General features: G+C 43.5%; 1 protein-coding gene across 2 annotated transcripts in view; it reads right to left on the bottom strand.

The window, feature by feature from the left end:
• Positions 1 to 23491, bottom strand: part of Apaf1 (apoptotic peptidase activating factor 1) — a 65393-nt gene extending 41902 nt beyond the window's left edge. Inside the window, exons 1-12 of one of the 2 annotated variants that reach the window (XM_050145653.1) lie at positions 23047 to 23491; positions 20875 to 21053; positions 20553 to 20742; positions 19036 to 19233; positions 11310 to 11493; positions 9290 to 9402; positions 9032 to 9163; positions 7033 to 7271; positions 5986 to 6153; positions 4448 to 4579; positions 3008 to 3121; positions 1819 to 2003 (exon numbers count right to left, since the gene is read on the bottom strand). In XM_050145653.1, coding sequence (XP_050001610.1) covers positions 1819 to 2003; positions 3008 to 3121; positions 4448 to 4579; positions 5986 to 6153; positions 7033 to 7271; positions 9032 to 9163; positions 9290 to 9402; positions 11310 to 11493; positions 19036 to 19233; positions 20553 to 20742; positions 20875 to 21012 — 1793 coding nt within the window. In that variant the 5' untranslated portion in view covers positions 21013 to 21053; positions 23047 to 23491. The remainder of the gene's footprint in view (positions 1 to 1818; positions 2004 to 3007; positions 3122 to 4447; positions 4580 to 5985; positions 6154 to 7032; positions 7272 to 9031; positions 9164 to 9289; positions 9403 to 11309; positions 11494 to 19035; positions 19234 to 20552; positions 20743 to 20874; positions 21054 to 23046) is intronic. The other variant, XM_050145652.1, reaches the window with a different exon arrangement.
• Positions 23492 to 23879: the final 388 nt, after the last annotated feature.

Here is a 23879-nt window from a genome sequence, read left to right as displayed (position 1 = left end):
TTTTTAAGAAACACTTTTAAAATTAAAGAAACCTTGAAGAATGAAACTCACACTACACACGACGACTACCCACCATTATGATAACAGACTTTTAAAACATTTTCCTCTAACTCCACTCAGAATGGGGCTGAGCCATCAGCCGGGTAGTGGTGGCGCACCTTTAATCCCAACTCTCAGGAGGCAGAACAGGAGCATCTCTGTGAGTTCAAGGCCAGCCTAGTCTACAAAGCAAGTTCCAGGACAGTCAGAACTGTTCTACAGAGAAACCCTGTCATGAAAAACAAACAAACAAAAACTAGGTCACCTCTCCTCCCTGTAAACAGCCTTTGTTCAGATATGGGAGAGTGTGGGACTGCAGAGATGCTCAGCAGTGAAGAAAGCTGACTGCTTGTGCAGAGAACTCGAGCTTGGTTCAGTTAAGAGAGCTGACCACTCTTGCTCATACAGAGAACTCAGGCTTGGTTCAGTTAAGAGAGCTGACCACTCTTGTTCGTACAGAGAACTTGGGCTTGGTTCAGTTAAGAGAGCTGACTGCTCGTGCAGAGAACTCAGGTTTGGTTCCTAGTGCCCACAGCAGATGGCTTACAATCACTCAGACATTCTTTACATATAAACAAAAATAAACAACACATCTTTTTTCTTTTCGTATTTTTGTTTGTTTGTTTTTCAAGACAGGGCTTCTCAGTGTTACACACCTGGCTGTCTGGGAACTCACTTTGTAGAACAGACAGGTCTTGAACTCACAGAGATCCGCCTACCTCTTTCTCCTAAGTGCTGGGATTAAAGGCATGTGCCACCATGCCCAGCTAAATAACATTAGTTATTTAATTTTTTAAAATTAATTAAAAAAAAATGACATGAAGAATCAGGCTGGGGAAATGCCTCAGCAAGCTGACGGGAGTTTGGATCCCAGAGTCCATCAAGATGCTAGGTGGGCATGGTGGCTCACCTATGATCCAGCCTCAGAAGGCAGAGACAACACAAGATTCTACAGAGCAAGCTGCCAGCAAGATCGGCCCTCTTAGGGAGCCCTTGTTTGAGTGAGAGATCTTGCCTCAAAGAATTAGAAGGAGAAGCCAGGCAGTGGTGATGTTCACCTTTAATCCCAGCACTTGGGAGACAGAGGCAGGTGGATCTCTGTGAGTTCGAGACCAGCCTGGTCTACAGAGTGTGATTCAGGATAGGTTCCAAAGCTATCCTGGAAGATTCCTGGTCTTCCACATCCACAAGCCGACACATGCCATGCATGCGCACCACACATACAAACATGTATACATTCATGGATGCACACATAACACATATAATCATGAAAAGAAAAAAAGACTGGAAAATGCTTTTTTAAAAGGATATGGAAGAAAAATTAAATTCATTAAATAACATCTCTACAGCAAAGAAAAGTAAAAGTGACTACTTTATAGGCATCACCTCATCTAAATCTTCATTAAAGTAGTATTTCCTTCAAAGGACTATTATCTCCATTTCACACATGAGAATGTAAAGTGTGGTTCATTCAAAGATCATAAACGGCAATGTTTTAGTATGGAGACGCAAACCTAGGTCTGTGGCTCCAAGTCTATCGCCGTCACTACCACACGAGATGACAGCAGCTTTTGACATTAATATTTAGGATGGCCTCTTCGCCCATTTCTAGGATCTGTGATGATGGAATTATTTCCTCCTATGCTTACTTCTCTGGAACTTTCCACCAAGCTGGAACACTTATCAGATTTTTAGAGTAGTTAAATCTCACAGGGTGTGTTTATTCACCACCAGGAAAAGAACGATTAATAACAGAGTCTGTTCTCTCCAGCAACTCACATCCACTCCAGGTAAAGCCTTCCACTATCCACCTCCTGCTTGGCCTGCAGCTTTGCTTGTTGATAGACTTCGGAAGTTTCTGGCTCACAGAGGCCCAGCTGGACAATGTTAGGAAATGGCTGCCGTCCAAGAAGGTGTCCATTTAAAGACAAAAACTCTTGAAAATTCTCACAGACTGCACAGTCCTAGGATAAACTGAAATCTGTTAGACACATAGCCAGAGCAAAACCTGACATCTTTTTCCTTCTATGATCTTGATATTTTAAAATCTAAATGAAATATTCCCTGCATGAACTAAAATTTAACAGCCAACTACTAGGCAATAAATGTAGTTACACAATGTACGCATGCTGGCTCTCTCTCTCTCTGCCTCTTGGCTGTTGCTCACAAGGAAGCTCATTGTCTCAACATGTAAGCTGACAGTCGTGGCTTCAGCGGTGTCTCCTGTGTGCCTGCATGTTCTTTGCCCTGATGGTCATGGACACGCCCTCTGAGACCGTAGGCAAGCCCCAGTTAAATGCTTAATTTTATAAATTGCCTTGGCGTCTCTTCACAGCAAGAGACAAGTACTTCAGACTGAAGTAGTTACCAGGGACTGGTATTGCAGGACAGGCTGCCCATACCGGATGTTGGAAAAGTACGGAAGACAATGGGACTCTGGGCTAGAGAAGCAGCTGAATGCCACGGCTGAACTTGGAAGACAGCAGTGCGGAGAGCAATGGTGGACTATGTAAGGCCAACTCCACAAGTCTCGGAGCAGAACAATATTAGCAACTGGGTTGGAGTCTATTTTTAGATATTCTAGCAAAGAATGTAACTGTTTTCTTGTCTTGTCCTATAAATCTGCCTGAGGCTAAGTTGAAGAGTTTTGGACTAATTTCATAAAGAGATTTCAAGAGAAAGCAGGGAAAAAGGAAATATTGAATCTAAAAATAAATAAACAGTGATCCTCTACTGACTGTTAACTCAAGAGTAAAAAATCTCATTATCACAAGGTGGTACTGGCTCATGCCATTAAATTCCAGCACTCGGGAAGTAGAGGCAGGCAGATCCCTGAGTTTGAGACCAGTCTGGTCTACAGAGTGAGTTTCAGGGCAGCCAGGCCTACACAGAGAAACCCTGTCTTGAAAAAAAAAAACAAAAAATAAACACAAAAAAATAAATACTAAGGTTTCACACTAATATGTACCTTTTCGTCCAATATATGTCTGTATTCCACAAATTCATGAATCAGATGAGCAGGCCCAACAAGTTCCGTTTTTGCTTTAATCCAATCCAGGGAAAACATTAACGCACGAAGTTCCTTAAAAATAAAGAAAAAATAATAAGATGGGGGCACTGTTTTAAAAATAAATAAATAAAAAACGAGAATTTCAACTAGAGCCTCATTATCCCAATACTACTGAGAAACACTTTGCAGATATCCAAAATTTAAGGCCAGAGGAAAGATGGTAAAATGATCACATAATAAAATGGGCCCCACATCTTAACTCAAAAGAAACTTTAGTTGTACAAAGGATTTAAACAGAAAACAAAAAAAAAAGGTTTTTATTGTTTTGTTTTTTCTTTTCTTTTCTTTTTTTTTTTTTTTTTTTTTTGAGACAAGGTTTCTCTGTAACTTTGGAGCCTGTCCTGGAACTAACTAGCTCTTGTAGACCAGGCTGGCCTCAAATTCACAGAGATCTACCTACCTTTACCTCCCAAGTGCTAGGATTAAAGGCATGTGCCACCAACACCCAGCAAAACAGAAATTGTTAAAAAAAAAACACAAGAGATCAGGTAAATTATTTTTGTAACTGTGAGGCACAAGGAATCTTTGCAATCGTGACACAAAAACAAAACATAAACACATGTACATGTCCTCACATGTGCAAATATACATACACAAACACAGGCACACACTTAACTAGATAAAAATTCAAACATTCTGCAGTAAAAAGCAATACATACATTAAAAATATACAAATAAACATTACTATAACACATAAGAGTAGGGCTTTATATGATTCTTTATTAAAAACCATAATGAAACAATAAAAGATAAATGCCTACAAGGAAAAAGAAAAACCAGGCAGATGGTGAGCGGCCTCAGATGTGGTGCCACACACCTAGATTCTTAGCACTCAAGGGGCTGAGGCAGGAGGATCACAAATTTGAAGCTAGCCTGGGCTGCACAGAAAGACCTAATAAGGTAAATGCAGAAAGAAAAGAATGAGAGCTAATTCACAAAATAAATGTATATATAACCAATAATCAAAATTTTACCAGTAATCGAAGTGAAGGATTTACCACTTCTATAATGTTGAACTGCTAAGACTGAAGGAATGGTAAGAATACTGGCTACAGCTGGGCGGTGGTGACGCCTTTGATCCAGCACTCAGGAGGAAGAGGCAGGTGGATCTCTGAGATGGAGCCAGCATCCACATCAGGCAGCTCACAACCATTTGAAACACTGGTTCGGCCTGGTGCCATCTTCTGGCATCCCTGGGTACTACTACACACACGAAGTGCACATATACGCAGACATCAAAACACTCATACACAAAATCATTAAGAAAAATAAATAAAAACACATTTACAAAACATGAAAAAAGGTAGAGTGAACTAATTTTCAACTGTGTCATCTTACTTTGTGCATATTGGCACTGGCCATGTGATAGGCTAGGAAATTGTACCAATACATGCAGTCCTCCTGATCTGGAGACAGAGCATGTGGCTGGTAATACCTCTGAAACTGAGTGACCATCTTCCTGTGTAGATCCTGAAACACAGAAAAAAGATGTCTGAGGACACAAACAATGTAACCTGAGCAGCACAGTGTCTCCCATTTCCAAAGCTGAAAAGAAAATCTCCCCACAAGCTAGTTACTAAAGGGAACGTTCGTGGTTTTACAGTGGAGAAATCCGGTAAATACCCCTTTAACCAACATCTACAATAATCAACATCTACATTATTCATAAGACACATCAACCTCAATCCCTGACAGGGGGTGAGAAAGGCACAGCACCATTTCTGTGCAAAGAAAGAGAGAGAGAGAGAGAGAGAGAGAGAGAGAGAGAGAGAGAGAGAGAGAGAAAGGGAGGGAAGAAAGAAGGAAAGAAAGAAAAAAAGGAAGGAAGGAAAGAAGGAAGGAAAGAAAGAGAGGAAGAAAGAAAGAAATTGAGAGCCTCTTTAATCCCAGCACTCAAAGGCAGAGGCAGGAAAATATCTGTGAGTTTAAGGCCAGCCTGGTCTACAGAGTGAATTCCAGGACAGGCTCCAAAGCTACACAGAGAAACCCTGTCAAAAAGAAAGACAGACAGACAGACAGACAGACAGACAGACAAAGAAAGAAAGAAAGAAAGAAAGAAAGAAAGAAAGAAAGAAAGAAAGAAAGAAAGAAAAACTAAGCAAAGAGGTGATAGCACACACCTTTACTCCCACTATTCCCACACTCAGGAGGCAGAGGCGGGCAGATCACTAAGAGTTTAAGGCCAGCCTGGTCTACAGAGAGACTCTGTCTCGGGGAAAAAAAGGAAAAAAAGGAAGAAGAAGAAGAAGAAGGAGGAGGAGGAGGAGGAGGAGGAGGAGGAGGAGGAGGAAGAGGAAGATCTCTGTGTGTGTACATTTGTGCACATTGACTGTAGGAACCTTTAGAGGTCAGAAGAGGCTGTCAGATCCTCTGATACTGGAATTACAGACAGTTGTGAGCTGCCTAACATGTGTGCTGGGAATAGAACTTGGGTTCAAGTGCTTGTGTTATTGTAGCCAAATAGGTATACCCTGTCCCCACTCAGAAAACATCAGACAACACCAAATGAGGAAACACTGTTAAAATTAACTAAGGAACTCTCACAAGTTTGAGGACATTAGGGAGATGGCAAATAGGGAAAAGATGCTGCCATGAGCAAATACTTCATGAGGTCCTGAATTGGATCTGACCATAGAAAGAACATTGGTAGAGAAGGTGGTAAAATTTTAAAAACTTGTGCATTAGCTAATAATAGTGTATCAATGACGATTTTGCTGGTTTTGACAATTGTATTCTAGTTGTGTAAGATGTTAGCAGTAAGAGAAACAAAGCAAAGTTTACACATAGGAAGCGTGCAGTATATTTTGTCTATCTCTGTATATCAAGTCTAAACTGTTTCTAAATAAAAAGTAAAAACATATGTGAAATTACGTTACCTGAAGCTGACTTCGATTCTTCTCTATAAGGAAATCTATTTGAAGATCATGTAAATAATAATAAAATGACTTTCCATTCCGATCGCAGAATAAGAGAGACTTATTAACAAATTCCTGCAATATGTCTTCGACTTCTTCAGTTTCCAAGTCCCAGAGAACACACAACACCTAGGAACCATTTGAAACATTTCATATACCAAAGTACAATGAGTAGAAAGCCCTACAGATAAAGTATTATGACCAATACATATGACTTGAAAGCCCTGAATAAGAATGTCTCCACATCTAAGCAGAGCTTGGGGAAATCCTGTAGAAGAGGGGGAGGAAGGACAGTAGGGGCCAGAGGGGTCAAAGACACCACAAAAGCACAGCCCACCGAATCAACTAACCAGGGCTCATAGGGGTTCACAGAGACTCAACCGACAGTCAGAGAGCCTATATGGGTCTGACCTAGGTCCTCTGCATATGCACTATTGCACTATGGCTGTGTAACTTGTAGGACTCCTAATGGTGGCAGCGGGAGGTATCTCTAACTCTTTTGCCTGCCCTAGAAACCCTTTTCCTCCTCCTGGGTTTCCTCATCCAGCCTTGATAGGAGGGTATGTGCCTAGTCTTGCTGTAACTTGATATGCTGTGTTTGATTGATGTCCCTGGGAGACCTGCTCTTTTCTGAAGGGAAACAGAGGAGGAGTGGATCTGAGGGAGAAGAGAGGTAGGGGGTGGGAACTGGGAGGTGAGGAGGGAAGGGACACATTGGTCAGGATGTAATATATGAGAGAAGAAGAAATGTAAAAAGTATATTTAAAAAAAAAGAATGTCTCCATGTCTTAAGAAGTTCAGCTAGTTCTCAGGACAAAAAGAGGAACTGGATGTTTCTCTCAGTTCTCTAGAACCACTGGGAATTAAGGAACTCACAAGATCAACGGAGCCTTTTACGGAGACCAAGAGCAGAGGGACTTTGGCACAGTCGCCTGTCACGTCAGTACCATTATCAAAGTTCACAAGCCATAAATACTCAACGACAAGGAATGCTGGTCAGTTCATTACCTTTGTAGGGACCTTGACATCCTTCTGCAGGATGGAAAGATCTGTGTAATAATCTTTGATATCTTCTCTGAGCATTTCAACACTTATAGACATGGCTTCATCCAGAGCTTCATAATCGTAAGAGGAAGATTTCCTTATTCTCTTAAACTGCTTATTCTGAAGTTGTCTGAGGTAGTACGCCCAGCGATTGGGAAAGTCACGTAAAAGTGCACCAATTAAAGACACCACAAGAGGAGAACCTGAAGGTAAAAGTGATTATGTTAATATCAACTTATTTTAAAATCACCACTATGCTGTGCGATGGTGCCCTTGTACACTGTAAAGATTTGTCACTTGTATTAATTTAATAAAATGTTGATTGGCCAGTAGCCACGCAGGAAGTATAGGCAGGACAACCAGACTTGGAGAATTCTGGGAAGAGGAAAAGGCAGAGACATAGTCCCCAGTCAGATGCAGAGGAAGCAAGATGAGAATGCCTTACTGAGAAAAGGTACCATGTCCCGAGGCTAACAGGTGGTGGTGGCATATGCCTTTAATCTTAGCACTCAGGAGGCAGAGGCAGGTGGATCTCTGTGAGTTTGAGGCCAATCTGATCTACAAGAGCTAGTTCCAGGACAGGCTCCAAAGCTACAAAGAAACCCTGTCTCAAAAAACCAAAAAGAAAAAAGAAAAGAAGAGAGTGAGAGTTATTGTATTAATTTAAGTTTGCAAGAGTTAGTTAATAATAAGCCTGAGTATTAGTCAAGCAATTATAATTAATATAAGCCTCTGTGTGTTTATTTGGAACTGAGCAGCTATAGGACCAGGGGGGACAGAAACTTCTGTCTACACCACTAAACAATTTAAAATTTTTAATCTCCCCCCCAAAGTGTGTGTATGGAGGTAAGTGTGGGTATGTGTGTGGGTGCAGGTGGGGGAGTGGGGGAGGAGTAAGAAGACGGGTGTAGGTAGGGGTGAGGATGTGAAGGTTATAGGACAACTTGTAGGAGTGAGTTCCATCCTTCCAGGAAGATTCTGAGGATGAAATACAGGTGGTGAGGCTTGGCAGCAAGCATCTCTACCAACTAAACCATCTCACCAGCACAAGAAACAATTTTCAGTGCAAGCTGTCCAAGGCCTTGGAGCACTTCTAACTCCTGGTCACTTTCCTTCAAGGCATGTCTTCTAAGGAAATCATCAGAATAAGACAGGTCTCGCTGACAGATACTCATTACATCATTTGCTCAGTTCCTTTGCATTATCTTTTTGTGCAATTCCTCTGCTACATGGCTGTCCACACGTCAGTCACACCCATGCAACGGAGTTCAGAGAAAACTGCCGAGGCTGAACACATGGAAGAGCCCTGAAAGACGCTCCACCCCTCCTCCCGAAACCATCAGCGCACCTCTCATCTGTCTCTGCATCACCCTCTATGAGGCACTAAATGTAAGTCCCTGATTTCTGTAGCTGCTCAAACAGGTTAGTCACACTTAAGGATGAGATGGGAGCTGCTGAGTCAGAAGCACGGGTACAACAACCTAGAGCCTGTTAACGGGTATCTGGAGTTGGAAGAAGAGAGCGGCAGTCATAGGAATTGATCCTTCAACCTGTAGGATAGACACTTTTTCCTCGGAAGCCATTTAAGAATTAAATAAAAGGACATGTGGTGTCGGAGTTTGGCACTTACTCGCCAAACTGAAACATTAAATTTTACAAAATTCCAAACAAAATAATTTTTAAATAGTGTTCATAATATTTTTTCACAGACAGTAAAAATCTCAAATTCATTTCATCTTTCTCATGAGCATACTCTTTACCACATGGTGGGTACAAGTAACATTATTATATAGAATAAATACCAAGTATATTCACTTAAGGTTTGAGAGGTACCTAAAATATCAAATGCCATGAAACAGATTTGGGTACTCATGTGCTAAATTAGCATATTCACCAGCTTGCTTTATAAAGAGGGCATCAGGATTTGCACAGCCTCCCCTCACACACACGCCAGCAGCCATACCTTTGCATTCTTTTATAATACTGTGAGCCTCCGCTGGCAAATCTTCTTTCTTCATGCTAACGAAAAGCGATAAGATTTCAAGTCCCTTCTCTTTCCCTAGACCACTGTCCACAGAGACATCATACTTGGGACCTGCAGCAAAATTGTAACACAATGGAAGCAGTGCGTTACGTCACATGTGTTCGTGTACTGAATGAAATAATGCCTTTTGATGCAGTAAGTTTACTACAGCACTCACAAGGAAATGAAAAGCCTTACCCATTACAGAGTCCGTAACACTCTTATCTCTGGTTGTAAGAAGAATATGACACTGGTTGTCGAAAGCTTTTAACACCCACGGATCCCAAACATCATCTAAGATCAGCAGACACCTAAGTTTAAAAAGTGAAATGAAATCATGTCAGGCGGTGGTGGCACATGCCTTTAATCCTAGCATTAGGGAGGCAAAGACAGGCAGATCTTTGTGAGTTCAAGGCCAGCCTGGTCTACAAGAGCTAGTTCCAGGACAATCAGGGTTACAGAGAAACCTTGCCTCAAAAGATAAAACAAAACAAATAAATCACTAATGACTCTTATTTTACATCCCTTTAAAAAGAAATTCCAAGGCAAGGGTAAGATGGTAGACTGGAAGTTTCTTCCATGTGTCTCCATGAACAAGAAGAGTCAGGATAGCAAAGGAGAAACTTCCAGAAAAGAAAGGAAAAGCATGAGGAATTGTGATGGTTTGAATAAAAATGGCCCCCGTAAGGCTCCATTTGCTTGCATGCTTAGTCCCCAGTTGATGAACTGTTCAGAAGGATTAGAAGACGTGGCCTTGTTGGAGGAGGTGTGTCACTAGGAGTGGACTTTGAGGTGTCAAAAGCCCATGACAGAGCAAGTTTCTTGCTCTCTGACTGGTGCCTGTGGATCAGGATGTAAAGCTCTCAGCTACTCCTCCAGCACCATGCCTGTCTGCTCCCGGCCATGATGGTACCACACTAACCCTCTGAAACTGGAAGACAACCTCCAATTAAAGGCTTCCTTTTGATAAGCGCTGCGTTGGCTATGATGTCATGATGTCTCTCCACAGCAATAGAATGTAACAAGACAGAAGTCAAGAGCACAAGAATAAGTCAATAAAAGTATGCATGCACATGTATGCACAAAATAAATTTAACTAAAAGAAAAAGGCTCTGCAGTTAAAAGAACTAGCCACTCTTATAGCGAAGCCAAGTTTGGCTCCCAGAACTCACTGGGCAGCTAACAACAGTCTGCAATTCCAGTTCCAGGGGATCCAATACCCCCTTTAATGAGTGAGAGAGAAAGAAAGGGTATGGATTTTTAAGTCCCAGTGTGCCTGTTTCCCATTTGTGACTCACCAGGTGAGTTCTGACTGTTTCTGATGCCTTTACTCTGCCATCATGGACTCTAACATTCTGAAACTGTAAGCCCAAAAGAACCCCTTCCTTCTAGAAATAGCCTTGGTCACTGTGTTTTTTTTTTCACAGTAACAGAAAGGTCACTAAGACAAGAGGCTTGTGGGACTGTTCCACCAACTGAGATGCAGGAGAAGGGATATGATTGTTGGGATCTGCTAGTCTAGCCAAACAGACCACAAGCTGCAGGTTCTGTAAGAGACCCAGTATCCTGCAGCTATAGAGGAAAACATCCATCATTCCTGTTACCTCCTCAGGTGCACACACGGGCATATGTGCACACATATACACACCCCACACATACTTCTCAGGCCAGTGGAATGACCCAGACTTGAGTTCAGTTCCCATAATCCAGGATAGAAATTAAGAATCAACTCCTGAAAGCTGTCATCTAACTTATACACACACACACACACACACACACACACAATGAATTTTAAAATAAAATAAATCCTATAGCGCAGTGGTAAAACACTGCCTAACATGGATGAAGAATTAGGTTCAATCCACACCCACACAAAAACAAGAAACCCTTCCTTCTTTCCGTTCTCACTCTTTAATTTAGTTGTTTAAGTTTTCTTTATCTTGTTCTACATTTATCCAATGTAACCAATTTATTCAAACCATGAAGTTTGTAGTTTCTAGCAAAGACTACTCACCAACTACCAACTGCTTCTCAAAACCCGACAATGGCATGGAGGAGGCAATACTATGCAAAACGAGCAATTTAGACCAAGTGGTAGCGACTTTCCTTTTTAAAATTAGAGAAGAGAACATTAGGAAAGCAATGCCTCTTGAAAAAGGGCATGGCGTTCTCAGGAGTCAGCAAGTCCCCTACACTGACCACATCTGACCGTCTGTACCTGGGGTGTTTGCGCAGCATCAGAACACGGAGACGATCTTTAGCCTCCTCGATGTTAAGTGGAAGTCTCTGAGAAAAACTCTCCTCTTGATCCAGGCGTGTGCAAAGATTCTGCAGTTTCATCAGAAGCCCAGATTTGTCTTGTTTTCCAACTGAAACCCAATGCACACCCCCTGGGAAACAGCCTAAGAAGGAAGAAAGGATAATGTGTAGGGTGAGGCCCTCTGACCTGCTTTACTGCCATGCTTTAATCTTCATGCTCATCTTCAGTCTCAGGTCTGCACCTTCTCCGGAGGCAGGCTACAAACTCTGAGAGAAGTCTATTGCTGAGCTACAAACTAAGTCTAAGAAAAACGGAAGATTTTAAGTTAGGAACATATCTGAGGCTTTCAGGGAACTATTTTTGCTTTACCTAGCCAACTTCCAGAATCCTTGTTCCCAGCAATCATTGGCCGTGTCTCAGTATCAGTATCAGTGCCCTTGCCATATGGGGCTGAGTTAATCTTTGTTGTGAGCGATTTTCCCGTGCATACTAGAATGACTGACAACCTCCTGATCCCTACTCTGGAATGCTAGGAGTCTCCCTGTCAGTACTGGCACCAAAACCATCTTTAAGCCCTGTGAAACACCCTACAGGGGTGAAGAAATCATCCAGTTAAGAACGAATGACACCAGGCTAAAGAGATGGCTTAGTGGGTAAGAGCTCTTAACCTCTGACCCATCTCTCCAACCTCTCCACTGTATTTTTTAAAGATTATCCCAGAATTTAAAAAAAAGTAAAGTATCTCATGGGGCTACCTGATAAACACCTGCACATTTAAGTCCATCTTCCTAGGCTAACACCTTCCTATCCCAAATGGAAAACTACCTGATAAACTCCACATTTAAGGCATTTTCCTAGGTTAAAGCCTTCCTATCCCAAATGTAAAGCTATATTGGAGCATTATAAGCATATTCAAGAAAAAAAACAAAATAAACACTATTTATTTCAAAAAGAAAGGTAGACAAAAACATTAAGTGATCAACTAATCTACAAATCTACAGTACAGCATTTAGTTAAACAATGAACTGCTGTTTCTACATTTTAGATGAATCTCAACATCTTAACTATGGGCACAAGAGGGAGCAATTTAGCCTTGAAAGAAGTTTGTACTTCTAATTCATTCAGAGAAATTTATTCAAAGAAAAACTGCCTTTATTCGTGGGGGGGGGGGGGAGGTCCCGTTCTGTTTTCACATGAGGTTTTTCCTGGTAGCAAATAATAATCTAATAGCATCAAGGAAATCCTGGAATGGACAGAAACAAACAAGTAGGCAGCCTATAGAAAAAGTTCCCATGCTTTAACGACACAGCATAGGGCTGGCAAGACAGCTCAGTGAGTAAAAACCAACCTGACAACCTCAGTTCAACCCCTGAAATCCACACGGTAGACAGAGAAGTGATGACCACGGCACACATACATCTGCACACGCGCACATAAACACACACACACAGAGTACTGTAATTGGTTTAAAGATATGTTAACAGTTCCTATATGTGTGCATGTTTGAGTGCGTGTGCGTGCGTGTTTGTGTATGAAACAGCCAAACTTTCCAAAGAAAACTGGTTTATTTAGAAATGCATAGACAGGCAGTGAAAATCCCATCACTTGGACCTCACCAAAGTACAGGAGACATAGAAATTAAGTTCACATGTATGAAAGACTTATTAGTGTATCTGGAATTTTCCCAGAGTAAAGTAGTTAGGGACTGGGGAGATGGCTCTGTTTGTCAAGTGCTTATACAAGCATCGAGCAAGGGGACCTAAATTTATCGCTAACACCAATGCAAAAAGCCAGGTGTGGGAGGGTTGACAGGGCATGCTTAAGATCTGTAAGAAAGGCAAATCTCTATGAGTGGCTGCCCAGCTAGCCCAGCTCAGTCACTAAGCTCTAGGTTCAGTGAGACACCTGTCTTAAGTGTAGAGAACAACTGAGGAAGATACCGTATGTTGACCTCTGGCCTCCACAAGCACATGTACACACACACAGAGTGGTTAAATTACACAATGTTTCCTGAGCCATTAACTCTCTAAGTCTCTAAAATTAAAAGTTCATCATAATATAAAGCAACTTAAATGAGACATACTTTACATTTATATATACACACATATATAATATATATATATATTTTTTTAAAGTTCACCATGAAACTGAAATGAATCATTTCTTTATCCTAAAGGAACTGAAGCCCGTTTTAAAAGTCCTGAAATATCTTTAGTGACCAATTTCACAGTAGTTTGTTTAGGGTTTTGTTTCATTTTGTTTTAGATAGATTCTCGCTGTACAAGGAACTCACTATGTAGACCAGGCTGGCCTTGATCGCAGAGATCCATGGACCTCTACCTCTCCTGCGCTGGAATTAATGTCACACTTCCAGACAGCCGAAGAGGTTGTAAAAACTATTCTGAGGTTCTGGAGACTTTCAAAGAGCTAATAAGTCTCAAGAAACTTCTCTTATAACACACACACACACACTAAGAGCTAAGGACTGGGCATCCTGTCAAAACTGCCATCAATAGCGCTAAGAAAGGCTAAGAAGTTGGAAACTAAATCCTCGCGCACAAAGACGTGCCCTAGACTATCTTTCCGATCTCCACGCGTCTATTAAACTGTCTGATTGCTGACGAAGACTTGTAATTTAACATGCTCACTAGAAGTCAGAAACTTATCTGGATTCCCTTCCTGTGATAAACAAATAGGACTCACTGAAAAATGAAGATGCTAGGGAGACACGCAGGCATTTACAGCCAAAGCAGAATCTACATGATGGAAAGAGAGAACCAACTCTCACTAACTGTCCGCTGTCCTTCACACAAGTGCGTGAAAACACACACAAGTATGCACACATAATAAATAAACATTCTTAGGGATCATGAAAGAATGGAGGGAGCCAGCACTGGGGTCGATGTACCTTTATTCCTGATGAATATCATGAGAACCCTGTCAGCAAATCTGAAACCCTCTGCTGCCCAGTGAGCCTTCCGCCTCTCCACTAACCACTCGGTGCCCTTCTGACTTGCCTTCTCTGCTCTTCCATTCCTAGTATGCCTAGCAAACTTTATTCCTTCTCTAAAATTCAACTAAATGCCATCTCATTCAGGAAACCCACCCTATCCAACCACTTCCTCTAGAAAGTGAGCGTTCCTTCCTTTTAACTTTGTACCCTGTATTAGGTTTTTGGTTTGGTTTGGTTTGGTTTGGTTTGGTTTGGTTTGGTTTGGTTTGGTTTGGTTTTGAGACAAGGTTTCTCTGTAGTTTTGGTGCCTGCCTTGGAACTAGGCCTTGGAACTAGGAACCAGGGTGGCCTTGAACTCGCAAAGATCCGCCTGCCTCTGCCTCCCAAGTGCTGGGACTATAGGCATGTGCCAACACCACCCAGCTGTATTAGGTTTTTTTTGTTTTGTTTTGGTTTTGTTTTTTAGGTTTTTCGAGACAGAGTTTCTCTGTAGCTTTGGAGCCTGTCCTGGAACTAGCTCTTGAAGACCAGGCTGGCCTCAAACTCAGAGAACCACCTGTCTCTGCCTCCCAAATGCTGGGATTAAAGGCGTGTGCTGCCACCACCTGGTAAATACCCTGTATTAGTTAGGGCTCTCCAGAGGAACAGAACTAATAGAATTAATATATATGTATATACATATCATATGCACATATATAGCTGGGTCTATATATATAGTAACCTATAGGTGGGTGGGTGTATGTGGGTGTGGGTGTGGGTGTGTAGTTAATTCCAGGTGTAGTCAAGATGAAAACTAACAGCCATATGCATGCCCTGTACTTTCTTCTACCGTTCAATTCTCACACACACAATAATTTGTATAGTGTTCCCCTACTGGACTATGAATGAGTCCCTCAAGTGCACAGCCTTTGTTTGATTTCCCATGTTCAACACTGTCCCTCACTCACAGACACTCAGATATTTACTGTAGACATGAATACCGAAGGAGAGGAAAGTCAGTCACCAGATAAATGGAGCTCTAAAGCCACTCCTAAAAACTCCTCTGGCTGCAGTCAATCCTCGGGTTTCCTTCCTGGGAATTTCACAAGGCAGATGAGCTCATTTTTATCTTGAATTAGGATGCGTATATAAGAATGTCTGGATGTGGATTTGTGGGTGTGACTGCAGTGCCAAGGAAACAGGAGGGCACCAGACCCTTGCAGCTGCAGCTACAGGCAACTGCGAGTCACCTGACATGGGTGCTGGGAACTAAACTCGGGTTCTCTGGAAGACCAAGAGCCATCTCTCCAGCCCTAGGATGTTCATTTTGAACGATGAACAGTTAGAGCTGGGGGATACAGCTCGGTTGGCAGAGTGTCTGGCGAGCAGGCATGCAGCTCTGAGCTCCGTCCCTCCCAACACCATATAAACTGTATGTGGTAACATACGCCTGTCATGTCAGCACTCAGAAGGAAGACTCGCACAGGAATCAGAAGTTTAAGATGTTCCTCAGCTACATAGCAGATTCAAGACTAGCCTGGTTTACCTGAGATCTGTCTCTGCCTCTACACCCCAACTCACCCCCAAAAGAAAACAAGATAAGCAACTAACAGAAATAATGATAGAAAAAAAGGGGCTGAGGAGATGGTTCAGTGGGTAAAAGCACTTGCTACAAGCCTGAGGATCTGAAATCAGATCCTCAGTACCCATGGAAATACCAGGGGGCGAAGTGGCTCACTTACAATCCCAGCACTCAAAGAAACAGAGACAGGATCCACAGAGCAAGGCAGCTCTTTATAGCCACTAAACCACTGAGCTCTGGAGTCAAGTCAGAGAGCCTACCTCAACATATAAAGGGGAGAATGACCAAAGAAAACAACCGATATCAATCTCTAGCCTTCACATACATGTACACGCTCACATGTACATGCATCATGTATCCACACATACAAACATACATATATACATGCCACACAAATATTTACATATGCCGGATAGTTTTATGTCAACTTGACACAAGCTAAAGTCATCTGAGAGGAGGGAACCTCAATTAAGAAAATGCCTCCACAGAGACCCAAATCGGAGCACTGGACTGAACTCCCAAAGTCCAGTTGAAGAGTGGGAGGAATAAGAATATCAGCAAAGAGGTCAAGACCATGATGGGTTCACCCACTGAAACAATCTACCTAAGCTAATGGGACCTCACCAACACCAGACAGACTGGAAAGGAACACGCATAGGACCAAACTAGTCAGTCCCTCTGAATGTGGTTGACAGTTGCATGGCTGGGGCAGACTGAGGGGAGTGGTACCAGGGTTTATCCCTACTGCGTGTACTGGCTTTTTGGGAACCTATTCTCTTTGGATGATACCTTGCTCAGCCTAGATATAGTAGGGAGGGCCTTGGACCTTCCCCAAAGCAATGTGCTTTACCCTCTCTGAGGAATGGATTGGGGAGTGGGGGGGTATGTGGAGGAAATGGGAGGAGGGTAGGGAGTGGGAACTTGGATTTGATATGTATAACGAAAAAAGACAGTTTGTTTTCTTGAAGAAGGAGGAGAAGGGGGAGAAGGGGGAGGAGGAGGAGGAGGAGGAGGAGGAGGAGGAGGAGGAGGAGGAGGAAGAAGAAGAAGAAGAAGAAGAAGAAGAAGAAGAAGAAGAAGAAGAAGAAGAAGAAGAAGAAGAAGAAGAAGAAGAAGAAGAAGGCCTCCATAAGATGGGGCTGCAGGCAAGCCTGTTGGTCATTTTCTTAATTAGTGATAGGATGGGAGAGGGCCCAGTCCATGGAGGGTGGTGCCATCCCTGCAGGTGTCCTGGTTCTCTAAGGAAGCAGGCTGAGGAAGCCATGATGAGCAAGCCAATAAGCAGCTAAGTAGCGCCCCTCCATGGCCTCTGCATCAGCTCCTGTCTCCAGGTTCCTGCCCTGTTTGAGTTCCTGTCCTGCCTTCCTTCAGTGATGAACAGCAAGTGTACATAAACCAAATAACTCTTTCCTCCCAAGTTGCTTTTGGTCATGGTGTTACATCACAGCAATAGAAACCCTAACTAGGACAATGCATGGAAAGAAAAAGGAAAAAGAAGCAATTATAGAAATAGAAGAACTGAGCCAGACAGGACAGTGGTGGTGTACACCTTTAATCCCAGCACTCTGGAGGCAGAGACAAGCAGATCTCTGTGAGTTCAAGGCCAGTCTGGTCTACAAGAGCTAGTTCCAGGACAGGCTCCAAAGGTATCGGAAAAAATAAAAAGAAATGGAAGAAGTGGTGAGAGAGATCAGAGGGAAAGGGGCTTGCTGCCAAACCCAAGAGCTTGAGTTTGATCCCATATGGTAGGAAGAGAGAGCCAACTCCCATGCAGTATCCTCAGGCTTCCAAATACATGCTTTGGCACACACCCGTATGTTTTCACACACACAAATAAATAACACGATTTTATTTCTTTAAATAAGTAAATGGAAGTAACTGTTAAATTAATACCGGCTACAAAATCCATGGGAAGCCAATGACCAGGACGGTCACTGGTAGAAATGAGTTTCTGAGACACTCTTTCCCTACAGCACTGCATACCAGAACAAAAGGTGCTAACTGTATTCCTGCCTGAAAGGTCAGCCTTCTGACCCTTTCTCAAGCCTACAACCCCCAAGCCACTGCAATGCTAGACAGCTAGCTTCTCTCAAGGGGCACTGGGTCTCTGGCCCCTTTGGGAGACAAGCAAGCGGCACTGTGACAGACGGGTCAGAAAACAATCCTAGTTCACATGCCCATGGTAGGCCAAATCATGGTCTCCTAAAGATGGCCACAAAATGGTAAATATTTTACTGTAATGAATGGTAAAAAACGTACTTCGTAAATCCGATCATTAAAGATCTGGGGTGAGATTCTCCTGGATTATACAGTAAACCCAGTGTGATCACAGGGCCCTCATAAAGAGGAGAGCAAGAAAGTCAGAAAGCAATGTGTCAGGAGGTGGTGGCACCTGCTTAGGAGAGAGGCAGGTAGATCTCAGAGTTCAAGGCCAGCCTGCTGTACAGAGTAAGTTCCAGGACAGCCAGGGTTCTGTCTGTAGAGAGACCTTGTCTCAAAAGCAAACAAACAAAAAAGAGCTGGGCTATAGTGGTGCGGGCCTTTAATTCCAGCAGAGGCAGGCGGATCTCTGTGAGTTCGAGGCCAGCCTGGTCTACAGAGCTAGTTCCAGGACAGGCTCCAAAGCCACAGAGAAACCCTGTCTCGAAAAATCAAAAAAAAAAGAATGGGGGGCGCTGTTAATTGGAAAGGGTGATTCAACATAGATATTTCCTGTTTTGTAAAATGTACTGAACTGGAATTGACTACATAACCCTCGNAAAAAAAAAAAAAAAAAAAAAAAAACCCACCCAGAAAAAGAAACAGAGGACAGAAGCAAATCACTATGAAAGAGAGGTAGGCAAAAAGAGGAAGATTAATGCTATGCACTGCTGGGTTTGAAGGTGGAGCTATGAGGTAAGGAAATAGAGGCTCCCTCTTGGAGGTAAACAAATCAAGGACAGAAATTGTCCCAAGTGCTTCCAGATGAATTCAGTCTTAACACTTTGACTCCAATCTAGTTTAAAAGAAAAAGAACCTTAAGACAAGAGATGTACGTTACTTAAAGTCACTAAATTTGTGGTCATTTATTACCAGCAACCACAGGAATGCCTAAGAGCAACAATAAATAAGAATTTCAGTGCTCAAATAAACAAAATCTTGAAAAGCAGTGTTGCAGTGATGAAACTTACCTTCTAAGAGGGCGTGATCTCGAACCGCTTCGGCAGCTAGCACAGACTTCCCACAGCCCGCCATTCCATATATGGTGACCCACCCTGGCTCGCCACTCAGCTTCCAGAGCTTCTGCTGAATCGCCTTCACCAGCCTCTTTCTAGTAACGAAAACCACCGGCCTCTGTGGTACTCCACCTTCACACAGCACGGTCCTCACTGAAAGCCCAAACAAGTACGGATGAACAAAATTTCAAAACTTGTGAGTAATAAGCGAGGCTGATGCTTAGACGAATATCAAAATTTTATTTAAAAAAATTAGGTATGAATTTCACCCTTCCAATGTCTCATAACACAAAGAACAGGAGTAAGCATATTATAGTCTTCAAGATCACGACACACAGTGGAAGTCTCCATCTATCCCTGCCTTATACACACGATCACTCCCTGACCCTCCAGCCTCTTTTGTCTGTGTCGAACAATGGGAAGGACCAAGGGGATAGTCCAGCGGCTGAGTTTGCAAGTTCAGGATTGTGGGTTTAATCCCAAGCGCCACAAAAAAAAAAAGAAAACGGGAAGGATGAGGACAACAAAATGGTTCAACAGGCTGCCTAGTCTGAGGAACTGAGTTCAAGTCCGCAGGTTGTCCTCTGACTTCTTCGTGGGCTCCATGGCTCACACAATAAATAAATGTGAAAAACTTGTTAACACTGGAAAGAATGTAAAGGGAACAATGGTTATGGAATTCCATTCAAAAACATAGGCTTCTGGGCTGGAGAGATATGGCTCAATGGTTAACAGCACTGGCTGTTCTTCTAGAGGACCAGGGTTCCATTCCCAGCACCCACATGGCCGCTCACAATGGTATGTAACTCTAGTTCTAGAAGATCCAACGTCCTCTTCTGGCCTCTGAGGACACCTGGCATACACACAGTGCACAGGCATACATGCAGGTAAAGCAGGCAGACGCATAAGATGAATTTTTTTTAAAAAAAATGTAAATTTTTAAAAATTCTTTTCCTGGGCTGGAGAGATGGCTCAGAGGTTAAGAGCATTGCCTGCTCTTCCAAAGGTCCTGAGTTCAATTCCCAGGAACCACATGGTGGCTCACAACCATCTGTAATGAGGTCTGGTGCTCTCTTCTGGCCTTCAGGCATACTCACAGACAGAATATTGTATACATAATAAATAAATATTTAAAAATAAATAAATAAATAAAAAATAGAAATTCTTTTCCTGTCTTATAAACTCTATCTAACACGCAAATAAAGAAAATAACTGACTCCCTGCAAACGCTCGTATTAGCTCTAGAATTCAGAGCGCATATGCTACCCCTCAACAGTAAGTAGTTCACTGCACAAGAAAAACCTGTATCAACATGGACACAAATAATTCAGATTTGAACTTAAACTATTTCTGCGCCTGCTTCCTTCCGGGAACGGAAATACACTCTCCAGCAGTTCAACTGCAATCAAACCTGCAAACAACAGAGCCACGATGACGACAGCGCCGGGACGCGGGGTATCAGGGATACACACCAAATGACGTTAGCCCGCCGTCTGTGTCTTTGCCACTGGAAGAAGAGATGAGAGGAAGGCCACTGTGAAGAAGGGCGGCAAGGTCTTTATATCCCTCGTGCAGGAGAGCGTTATAGAATGAAATGTAGGCACAGTTGTCTTTATTGAGTATCATCATGATCAGAGCAGCGGCTCGTTGGTACTGAGTGGTCTGGGAAAAGTGAGATAGGTAAGGATGCAGCCGTGGATACATCAGCAGCACAAATTAGCGGAGACTGGCCCAAGTCCTGAGGGCACCGGAAACTTTAAAGACATATATATAGAACGCCTCAGAGGGCTTTACCTGGCTCCTCACTTTTTCCTCCTCGACTACCGTCAAAACGTTGTCGCTGATCATGTGATCCATGATGTAGGATGTTTTGATGTCCCTTTCCAGAGCCTCTCTGTGTTGAAGCAAACAATTCCGGGCCTTTGCATCCATTGTCCTTCAGTCTGTGTTCTCGCTTCACTGCTAAGCATGAGCTACAGACAACATATCAACACACTTGTCATGACAAGAAACATGACATGTAATCAAGAAATGCAAAGAAAAAAAGTTTTTTTTTCATCCCAGCACTCAGGAGGCAGAGGCAGGCGGGTCTCTGGGAGTTCGAGGCCAGCCTGGTCTACAAGAGCTAGTTCCGGGACAGGCACCAAAGCTACAGAGAAACCCTGTCTCAAAAAACAAAAAAACAAAAAAAAAACAAAAACAAAAAAAAAAAAAGATTTTTTTTTCCTTTGGTTTTATGAGACAGGGTTTTTCTGTGCAGCCTTTGCTTGTCCTGAAACTAGCTCTGTAGATTAGGTTGGCCTCGAACTCAGAGACCTCAGAGATCTACCTGCCTCTGCTTCTCAAGGGCTAGGATTAACGGCGTGTGCCACCTCTGCCTGACTTCTTATTTCTTAATTATGTTTCTATTTAAAATTGAACATTACATAGCCATTTTAAATTACATAGCACATATCTCTATGCATTATATGTACTGACAAGGAAAGATGTTTCTGGCACTGGTGATTTAAAAAAGAGAAATAAAATCCTAAATAGCACAAAATGTGTTCTAGCTCATCAATCTATAAGAGGATGCTTAAATGCTGTTCATCAGTGTTTGGGAGGCTGAGTAGCAAGATTTTGGCTTTCTTTTATAATTTTATAGTCATTCTTTTCGATAGACATTGCCACTTTTTACAGTAAAAATTCTTCCTTTTCTTAAGTCGAGGTTCTGTAAAAGTTACCATACCTAAAGTTTTAAAACTTGTTTCCTTTATCCAACTTACAACCAAGTGGCATTGCTGCTCTGAGTTCTCAAAGGAGTTGTCAGCCCCAGATCTTCACCAGAAAGCACATACTCACAGAACCACAGGAAATACCCTCCGACGTCATTGCTTGGACTATGGTAACAAAGGATGATATTCTTTACAGAAAGATAGTTTCATTTCCTAACAAGTTCCCTAAAATATAATGGAAATTATTCCACAAGTATAAAGCCCAGTTCTGACTGTTTGCAAGTTCTAAAACATTAACAGAACTCCATCCTATGTATTAAAGTGTGAACGTGTTAAATAGGCTTAATCATTCCTTCAATACATGGTGTGTGTGTGTGTGTGTGTGTGTGTGTGTGTGTGTGTGTGTGTGTGTTGCTAGGGATTGAACCAACCGCCTTAATTTGCAGGGTGGGCAAACAATCTACCACCAGTGCTACATAATTTCAGCCCTCTTTCAACACATCCTGATACTCATATCCCTGAAAAAATTCACAGTCTACCAGAACAAAAAGAGAGGCAATCAGAATGTGACTATCCTAATGCAAAACCAAAGATGGGCACGAAGTCATTCAGAGAGCTCAGAAGAGGGGTATCATTCAACTTCAAAAAAAAAAAAATTGTCTTTGGAAAGTCATCAAATGTAGAACTTGCAAAAATTAATTTTTTTTAAAAAAAAAAATGCATCTGTTTCTGCTTGCCAAGGTCTGCAAAATGCCCAGGAGGGGAATGAAATTAACTGGAGGAGAAAAGAAATCAGAAACAAGACTATCATTTCCAACGTTAACAGTTTTAGTCTCGAAACTGACAGTTGTGAAATTCATTCTCACAAAGGATATTTGGTTATGTCTAACAGTTAAACAAAACCACACGTTTGCAACTAATTTCCAATAATCTCTAGCCTTATTAAACTTACTAAACACTTTTTTCAAACTTTACACAAACTGAAATGCTATGGGCAAACTCCCGGTGCCACACCTCTGGAGGCCACATCAAAAGAGAAAGTCAAACTGTTCGGAGACATAGAACACAAAATAAAGTCTGTCTGTCCAGGACTACTTCCTCCTTACATAATTTCTCTTCCTGGCACGGGAGCAGAATGATCAAATATCCCGCTTCCCTTATCTTCAGTCCCCGGGTTCTACAACAGAACTCTCACCAAGGACCTGTCTAGATGGGGTGGGGAGAGAGAGTGCGAGAGGGGAGGTAAACTTACCCAAAACCTTTGCACCGAGGTCGTGCTGGGAAGAGGAGCCCCGGGAGGGTCCGAAGCTGAGGCTCGGTCGCCTTAGTGCACCGGGGCTCCCAGCTGCTCTTCCAGCGACCCCGCGCCCCTGGCAGGTCCCGATACCTCAGGTGCCTCACCTGGGCATCGGTCGCTCGGGGCGCAGGGGGATGCCCGGGACTTGCGAGCGACGGCGAGGGACGGTCACCTCGGCGGGCTGACCCCACCGGTTGCCTCGGGCCGCACCCGAGAGACCTCGCTCGACCCAAACACAAAAGCACTGCCACTCCGGCCGCCGCGTCTCCCCTCCGACGGGAGCTGCCCGGGCGGGAAGCGGACGCCGCTCCGAAGGCTGACGCGACGGTCTCCGATCGTTTCCGATCGTCTCCGATCGCCGACCGCACACACCTCCCGCCGCCGACCCCCGTCTCCCACCCCTCGGAGCGCGGACAGCGCCGCCTCGCCCACTCGCAACCTCTGGATCTACGCCTCAGGCCCGCGGGGCGCTCAAACACCTCTGGGCCCCGCCCAGCCCAGCCCGGACGGCGCGCGCCCGCGCACGCAAATCCGCCGCCAGAGGGCCGGCCGCCCCGCGCGCGCCACCCCGCTACCGACGCTACCCTCGGCGCGTGCCCGCAGGCCCTGGGATTGCATCATCGCGTGCGCGGAGGGGCGGGGCTAAGACGCGGGGGCGCGCCCAGCCCCGGACCTGGTAGCTCGGCCCCGCCCCTCTCGTCGCGTCCCCGCAGCCGGCGCGCGCCCGCGGGTCTGAATTTCCCCTACTCGGTCTGGTAGCGGAACCCGGAGGCGGGAGGCGAGGCGAG

The sequence above is a fragment of the Alexandromys fortis genome, unplaced genomic scaffold, assembly GCF_014885135.2.
Source record: "Alexandromys fortis isolate MF-2015 unplaced genomic scaffold, M_Fortis_MF-2015_v1.1 scaffold_50, whole genome shotgun sequence".
NCBI lineage: Eukaryota > Metazoa > Chordata > Mammalia > Rodentia > Cricetidae > Alexandromys > Alexandromys fortis.
Note: the sequence above shows the minus strand (reverse complement) of the source record. Positions and strands in the feature narration are given on the sequence as shown.